At 35.8% G+C, this 9,085-nt stretch overlaps 1 protein-coding gene across 8 annotated transcripts in view; it reads right to left on the minus strand.

Moving 5' to 3' along the window:
• The window catches only part of LOC106870145 (organic cation transporter-like protein), a 62,093-nt gene that overhangs the window by 24,367 nt on the left and 28,641 nt on the right, over positions 1–9,085 (minus strand). For 6 of the 8 annotated variants that reach the window (XM_014916144.1, XM_014916142.2, XM_014916145.2 and 3 more), the window contains exons 2-4: positions 7,599–7,704; positions 2,567–2,918; positions 858–1,089 (exon numbers count right to left, since the gene is read on the minus strand). In XM_014916144.1, coding sequence (XP_014771630.1) covers positions 858–1,089; positions 2,567–2,896 — 562 coding nt within the window. In that variant the 5' untranslated portion in view covers positions 2,897–2,918; positions 7,599–7,704. Of the gene's footprint in view, positions 1–857; positions 1,090–2,566; positions 2,919–4,636; positions 4,705–7,598; positions 7,705–9,085 lie in introns of all 8 variants that reach the window. The other 2 variants (XM_052966510.1, XM_052966509.1) reach the window with 1 other exon arrangement.

The raw sequence follows: 9,085 nt of genomic DNA on the forward strand, positions 1-9,085 counted from the left end.
TGACTGCAGTCATAAGACAACCAAGCAATAATGTCAACATTGCAATGATAGCACATGTTTTAAGAATCTAATAAGTGAAAAATGACCAAAAAATGAATAAACAACACATATTTTGTAGTTTTAAGCATTCAAGGGGTGGGTATCAAAAATGCAACGTAAAATATCCAAAAGAAGCAACAGGTACAAGCAGGAAAAGACAGCATAAAATATCAGTTTGTAAACACACACACATGGTTTTTCGTAAACAAGAGTTCCAACACTTGGCTTGTTACTAAGGAAACAAGCACCTATATATATATATATATATATATATATATGTCTGTGGCTTTCAATTGGTTAAAATTATCCAAAATTTGCAAACTTCAAAACTGTTAACTGCTTATTTATTGATTTATGGCTAAAATGAATTTCATGTCAATAAGTAGTTTACAAAACTACATCAATACACTAAATTTGAAATCAATCGGAACAAAATTGAAGAAATTGAAAAGTGGCAGCCAAACAGAAGAGATTCATATTGATAAGTTGACCTGGTATAACTCATACCTTCCCACAAACTTATATACACAAAGGAATAGTTGAATTCATTATTGAAATCTAACAATTTGTACAATACTGCTACTGCTTAGAATGACAATTTACATCTCACTATGGTATCTAAGGTACTTATTTGCATCTAGATCCACAGGTTCATTTGAAAATAAAGTATTTAAGTATATTTGACACAATGCAGTTTTGCTGACAGGATATGAACACACCATGCTCTCTTCATGCTTTCGTATAAACTAAAAAAAAAAATATGAAAATGCAGAATAGCAAATTAAGCAAAAATAAATCAGAAGATAAGATAAACTTACAAGTGATGAAGGCACCAATGAAGACTCTGCATCCACAGTAAACTTGCCAAGACACAGTTAACCCACTAGCAATTTGGAATATTAATAATAAGAAGTAAGAGCCATAGAGAATTTTTTTCCGGCCAAAATAGTCTGAGAGTGGACCAGTGAGAAGACTGCCAAAAAGTAATCCAACCATGGTTAAGGTATTGATTAGAGTGATAGTATAACTTTGATCACAAACAAGATTCCACTGAAATAGGAAAGAAAAAACAAAGAGGAAAAAAAGCAGGCTTAAGCATAAAATAAGAAATATTGTTATTTATATTAAACAGCACATTTCTGTGATTACTGACATATTGTCACTGTTAATTAGTAACTCTTTACATAAAACAGCCGTGGAGGTACAATGGCCCAGTGGTTAGGGCAGCAGACTCACGGTCATAGGATCGCACTTTCGATTCCCAGACTGGGCCTTGTGAGTGTTTATTGAGCGAAAACACCTAAAGCTCCACAAGGCTCCGGCAGGGGATGGTGGTGAACCCTGCTGTACTCTTCCACCACAACTTTCTCTCTCTTACTTCCTGTTTCTGTTGTGCCTGTAATTCAAAGGGTCAGCCTTGTCACACTGTGTCACGCTGAATATCCCCGAGAATTACGTTAAGGGTACACGTGTCTGTGGAGTGTTCAGCCACTTGCACGTTAATTTCACGAGCAGGCTGTTCCGTTGATCGGATCAACTGGAATGCTCGACGTCGTAAGCGACGGAGTGCCAACAACAACAACATAAAACAGCCACTGATGTTAACACACATGGTTATTTCTTCTACACATTGCTTTACATTGATACTAATTATTTATTCTTTTACACAGTAATCAGTTAATCCTAAACAATGAATCAGTTAATCATCAAATATAGTTCACACAGTGGAATACATTTCATACTGTGAAGAGAAGTATAATGTTTCGAGTAGAATCCTTTATCAAATAGAGAAGAAATGTTGACTTGTATTGAAGGATAAATAAATTAGGAAATGTTAGTCTTTTCCTCATCTTTCTCCCCGCATAAAATATATTCTACTGTCTGAACTCTTTGTTTTACTTTTTACCAACACAACACATCACTAGTTTCCATGAATCCTACTGATTTATTAATCCTTATACACACTGCTGTGAGGGTGCATGGCCTAGTGGTTAGGGTGTTGCACTCGTGGTTGTGAGATTGTGGTTTCAATTCCTGGCCCAGGTGGTGTGTTGTGTTTTTGAGCAAAACACTTCAGCCAAAATTGCTCTATGATCATTTTGATACATGACATGTGGTACACTGTGCATCTGTTCAGGCAACATTGATTTGATGGAGGGAGTGGACTAATGTACAGTTCAAACATTTGATCATCATAAACAAATCACTTGTGAAGGTTATTCAGCATGAAATTTTAGAACTATACGAAACTACCGTCATAAACACTGCTAAACCTTACACACATTACTATAAATCAGTTAGTCCTTAAACACACTGCTACTAATAAGCTAATCCTAATCCAAACAGCTATTAGTTAGTTGATTCTTATGTACACAGCTCTTAATTGGTTAATGCTTACACACATTTCTTTTAATGAGTTAATCTTTGCACATGCAGCTGCTAACGAGTTAATCCTTCCACATCACATTTCTCTGTTTACTGACAATCCATTGTCATTAATGAGTTAATGAATGAAAAGGATACATACCTCACTCACAATTGATGTGAATTCTGGATCAAATATAATTTTAGAACATTGTTCTTTCTGCAATAATGCATTGCAAGACAAGCTGAGCAGTTTGTCAGAACTGTTGCTATTTTCTCTTTGAGTGTTATTCCAATCAGTGATCATTGTTGTGTTTGTCCCTTCAGAGTAGTTAGCACTAACACAATGCCAATCCATCTTGGCATGTGTAAAAATGGGTAAAACCATTGCCAGCCCTGCTGATATTTCTAAAAGACTAACTAGTATAAATAGTCGTCTTTGATAGGGACCAAAGCCACGCAACTCTTCAAAGATTTGTTCATAACTAAACATTTCTGGATTCTCTCTCTTTCAGCTGCAAATAGGAGAAAAATAGGCTAACAAACATTTATGATCAAACAAAATACCTACAAAACAAATGGTTTAACTATGCAATAAACAAAGAAAAGACCACCACAGTAATCAAGCTTGTTTGAATCTAACACATTCTAGAACAATCTCACATTTATAAATGGTTTCAATAAACCCTTGAGTATAGTGCATATAATTAGGTATAAAACATATCTGTTTGAATTAGATATGATAGTTTATTTGCTTTGAGAGTAATATATGTAACATAGGTGAAAGAAGATGATATGAGAAGCACCCATGCTATTTTCCATAGATCATGGAGGACATGGAATGTTATCCAATGGAAGATGTGATGTACCTCTTTATACACTAATTATACTTTGGAAACCAGCAGACAAATATCTCATTTGTTATACAACTCACTAATCATATCTTGTCAGTACTTTTTTGTACGAATAAATATTAGTTTCTGTAAAGCTCGAAATGTGGTGTTATGAGATATTCTGCAGCAGGCAGTCATGAAAAAGTAGTCTCGGTGAGTATGGGTAAACATGAACGTTTGTGTAACTACCATGTTACACATGCAAATGTCCCTGGAATATCTCTTTGAAAACATAAACAAATCAGATAACAATGAAAATATTAATTTTACAATAACCAATAATGTGCTTTTCATGAAGCTTCAGCATGTAGTCTAGGTCAGTTACTGTGGGTCACGGGCCTTAATATTTTCTACTAATGGTGACTGCAGTTAGCTATGTGTCATATCCCCAAAATCAGGCCTGCATGTGTAGCTAGGATGCAATATAAATGTGAGGATGTCTTTAGAATTGTAATTTTAAAATAATCTATTATTGAATAAAAATTGTTGTTGTTGTTGTTGTTGGCACATGTACCTTTAACATAGTTCTCGGGGATATTCAGCGTGACACAGTGTGACAAGGCTGACCCTTTGAATTACAGGCACAACAGAAACAGGAAGTATGAGTGAGAGAAAGTTGTGGTGGAAGAGTACAGCAGGGTTCATCACCATCTCCTGCCAGAGCCTCGTGGAGCTTTAGGTGTTTTCGCTCAATAAACACTCACAACGCCCGGTCTGGGAATCGAAAGCGCGATCCTATGACCACGAGTCCGCCGCCCTAACCACTGGGCCATTGCGCCTCCACTGAATAAAAATTATTCTGTGTTAAACAGTATAATCCTTTAATATAATTAGTGATATATCCCCATCCTTCTGCTGGTCTATCTCCTCCCCATTGCTAAATTACTTTCACTCTATCTGAAATACTGATAAGTCATTCAGTTAGCTAGATTAATCACTAACAGGTCTTTTAGTTAGCTGAATACCAAGTAGAAATGTATGTAAATTTGATTGTCCATCAATAAATTGCATATATATTTTACATATAGGCACAGGAGTGGCTGTGTGGTAAGTAGCTTGCTTACCAACCACATGGTTCTGGGTTCAGTCCCACTGCGTGGCACCTTGGGCAAGTGTCTTCTACTATAGCCTCGGGCCGACCAAAGCCTTGTGAGTGGATTTGGTAGATGGAAACTGAAAGAAGCCTGTCGTATATATGTATGTATATATATATATATATATATGTGTGTGTGTGTGTATATGTTTGTGTGTATATGTTTGACAACCGATGCTGGTGTGTTTACGTCCCCGTAACTTAGCGGTTTGGCAAAAGAGACCGATAGAATATGTACTAGGCTTACAAAGAATAAGTCCTGGGGTCGATTTGCTCGACTAAAGGCGGTGCTCCAGCATGGCTGCAGTCAAATGACTGAAACAAGTAAAAGAGTAAAGAGTATATGCATATTTCATTATTTAGGAATATCAATTTATTAAATAATGATAAAGAGGAATGTCTGTTTTATTCTATTATTCTCTTTCACTATAGTTTACTGCAAGTAATTAAATTTAGACTGAATATTTATCATGCATGGAAAATCAACAAGTATGCACTAGTTGCACAATATTGAACAATAATGTTATTGAATACATAACAATAGTATAACAAAAATCAGTATTTGGACACATTACTATATAATAATCATGTGATGTGTCTATAAAAGTTGTTTGTTTGTATGACTTTTTAACAGTTTGGTGTTGCAGTTATGTTTGTTTAGTGATGTGATTATAAAGCTGCTTGATGATGTAACAATATACTTACTTAATAGTGTGGCCTGACTATGTAGTGAAATTGTCATCACTTTAATGAGAAGTTTGTTGTGTCCCTAAAATAGCAGTCACTCACCATTTTAGCAGATACGTAAAGAAGGCTTTATCTCCATTTTTCCAGCATTTATTAATTTCACTAACAAAGGATAAAACTTCGTTTTGTATACTTGATTACTTGTAGCTTTATCCTCTTACTGTAGGCAAAGTAGGTTCCTAGCAACTCTTATTTTTAAGATGTTTGATTGATTCAAAGAGAAAAACAATTTAAACTAAGAGAACATCATGCTTGAATCAGAGGTCTATTACACTGTTAACTATTATGATGGTTCTTAAAATATCTTTTATCTTTAACTTGTTTCAGCCACTAGACTTCAGCTATACTGGGGCACCACCTTGAAGAATTTTTAGTTGAATGCATCAACCCCAGTACTAATTTTTTAAAAGCCTGATACTAATTCTATCAGTCTCTTTTGCCAAACCACTAAGTTACAGCACCAGTTGTCAAGAAGTGATGAGGGTGGGGGACAAACACAGATACAAAGATACGCACACATAGATATATTGTGTGGTTAGGAAGTTTGCTTCCCAGCTACATGGTTTTGGGTTCAGTCCCACCGCGTGGCACCTTGGGCAAGTGTCTTCTGCTATAGCCTCGAGCCGACCAAAGCTTTATGATTGAATTTGGTAGGCGGAAGTTACTGCTATGTGTGTATATGTCTGTGTATGTGCTTGCGCCTCTCTCCCAAAGAGAGAGAGAGGGATAACAAGCTTCTTTCAGTTTCTGTCAACCAAATCAATTCACAAAGCTTTGATTGGCCTAAGGCTACAGTAGAAGACACTTGCCCAGAGTGCCACACAGTAGGACTGAACTTCAAACCATGTGGCTGGAAAGCAAGCTTCTTACCACACAGCCATGCTTGCACCTATATTTTAAAATGTTGAGAGAAATTAACTGTAGTCAATTAATCTTTTTTGCTTCTTTCTATTTTGAAGTTTCTCTCTGATTTTTCGTTACTATGCAACATGATAATACAAGTGTGGATGGTGAGATCAATAACCCAGCAATTTGATACAAATACAGTAGCCACATTTGCTACAACACAGTTGTTTAGTGGTTTGACTATGTAGTTGCTTGATTGTAATGGAGTATATATTTTCCAGACACTAGATCATCATCATCATCATCATCATCATTTAACATCCATAAATAATGATGATGATGATCTGACACAATATCAACATAGTACTATTATGATATTGACCTGATATTACATTTTTCAAGTTATCACTGTACTTTAGAGAACCTTCCATACTTTCTAGTTTAGCTGAGCTGAATCTAACTCCTTCACCTGTTTTATTCGGTTCATCCTCATTCTATTATCCCCTACTACTTGCCAGTATAGCTGTGAACTTATGTTAAGGTAATATACAGTTGACTAAGTGAGACAAGCAAAGAGTGTTGTAGAAGTAGTCCAACAGCTTGATGGTAGACCAGTGATTTTTTTGAGAAACATTTTCATAATTATTTCAACATAGGCGCAGGAGTGGCTCTGTGGTAAGTAGCTTGCTTACCAACCACATGGTTCTGGGTTCAGTCCCACTGCGTGGCACCGTGGGCAAGTGTCTTCTACTATAGCCTCGGGCCGACCAAAGCCTTGTGAGTGGATTTGGTAGACAGAAACTGAAAAAAGCCCGTCATATATATGTATATATATATATATATGTGTGTGTGTGTCTGTGTTTGTCCCCCCAATATCGCTTGACAACCGATGCTGGTGTGTTTGCGTCCTTGTAACTTAGTGATTTGACAAAAGACACCGATAGAGTAAGTACTAGGCTTACAAAGAATAAGTCCCAGGGTCGATTTCCTCAACTAAAGGCGGTGCTCCAGCATGGCCACAGTCAAAGGACTGAAACAAGCAAAGAGTATCCATGACTCTCCCAACCCGGCCCAAACCATATTTATGAGCCAACAAGGGAGCCTTCATGGAGTGAGCAAATTTACCTGAAATCATACCCTATTGTCTTAAATAAGGCATGATATTCCTGAATGGAATCTCTTTCACTATAGTGTATTCAATCAAGGCCAGTTTGGGGCTAAGTAATAACATCCATTTCTATGTGAAGGAAATTTTGTGTGGTTAGTAATCCTGCTTCACTTAGCAGCCAAATTCCTTGTCATCTTTAAAATGAGATTTATACATTTTCAATATATCAAGTATTTCAGTATATTCTATAAAAATTGTGGTCCCCCTAAAAAAAAACATATTAACTAGCTTTTTCTTTACACAATATATAAAATAAGCAGGTACCAATAATATAATGAAGTCAATTCAACAAACTATAACCTACACCTCAACAAAACAGAAATATTCACAATGAGAACTACTCACATAAATAAATAAAACTGAGGACATTATGGAACAGTAGATTTTTTGTGGGGGAGGTGGGGGGGGGAAATAATAATGGTTAAATGAAAAGTTGGGATATTCATACCTGAGACAAGGATAGCAGTGGTGAATGTGAAGTGAAACAACTTCAACTGAGATTCAAAATTGCATCATGGCCTCCATATGCAAGGGACTTAACTTCCTCTTAGTTGCTGTAAAATTAAGATTATATCTTAGTATGCCAAGCCTTTTCATGTCACTTTAAAGTAGCAGTTTAGACCAAGAAAGTACTAATTAACAGTAATTATTGTCAAAAATATAAAACAGAGACAAAAAACACTGAAGATAATTATTTATTTCCTAAATAATTAACATAATAAATGACTTGGGGAAATAAACTACATTTTAAGAAGTTTCCACATAAAGGATTATATATGAACTAAAATATATACGTGAACAAAGGAAAAAAAAAATAATGTTTTACTTTTTTTTTCTGTGTTAAAAATAAACAGTTTAAGTGATGATTAGATTAAATTCTTGTTTATACAATGAACAGGTTAACTTAGTATTTTTATGGTAAACACGGAAAATTCCTTTGTCATCAGTGGTGACTGATTAAACATATATTTACAAATTTCATTCCTGTCTCTCAAACTGCTACTACTATATTGGATTGCTTAATTGAAATTTATCATCACAGCACAAATCTGTATTCTAATATTTTTTTATGACAAAAATGCCAGATTAGTTTTACCATTAATTTAATCTATACACAACCAGTATGCAGGCTTTAATCTAAAGTCAATTCCTGAAAGTTTTGTCAATGCAGTACTTAGCAGAACCTTTAAAATAACAGTTTCTCAGGGACATATAAACATCTTCAAGGCACAGATGTGGTGGTGTGATAAGAAGCTTGCTTCCCAACCACATGGTCCCAGGTTCAGTCACACTGTGTAGCACTTTGGGCAATTATCTTCTACTACAGCCTCAGGCCAACCAAAGCTTTGTGAGTGGATTTGGTTGACAGAAACTGAAAGAAGCCCATTATATGTATGTATATTTGTGTGTCTGTGTTTGTCCCCCTACCATTGCTTGACAACCGATGTTGGTGTGCTTACATCTCCATAACTTGGCAGCTCAGCAAAAGAAACTAATAGAATAAGTACTAGGCTTTAAGGAATAACTCCTGGGGTTGATTTCTTCGACTAAAACTTTTTAAGGCAGTGCTCCAGCATGGCCACAGTCAAATGCATGAGACAAGTAAAAGAATACTAAAATACACACACACAGACTTACAAGTTCTAACATACTGAAACTAAATTTTCAAAATGATTACAATTTTATTAATCTCTATGAGATTTCTGCTGGCTGCATTAGTAATCAAATATTTAACCCTTTAGCACTCATATATATATACATATATATATGACAGGCTTCTTTCAGTTTCCATCTACCAAATCCACTCACAAGGCTTTGGTTGGTCCGAGGTTATAGAAGACACGTGCCCAAGGTACCATGCAGTGAGACTGATCCCAGAACCATGTGGTTGGGAAGCAAGCTTCTTTACACAAAGCCACGCTTATGCCTATATAT

Source organism: Octopus bimaculoides, chromosome 3 (assembly GCF_001194135.2).
Source record: "Octopus bimaculoides isolate UCB-OBI-ISO-001 chromosome 3, ASM119413v2, whole genome shotgun sequence".
NCBI lineage: Eukaryota > Metazoa > Mollusca > Cephalopoda > Octopoda > Octopodidae > Octopus > Octopus bimaculoides.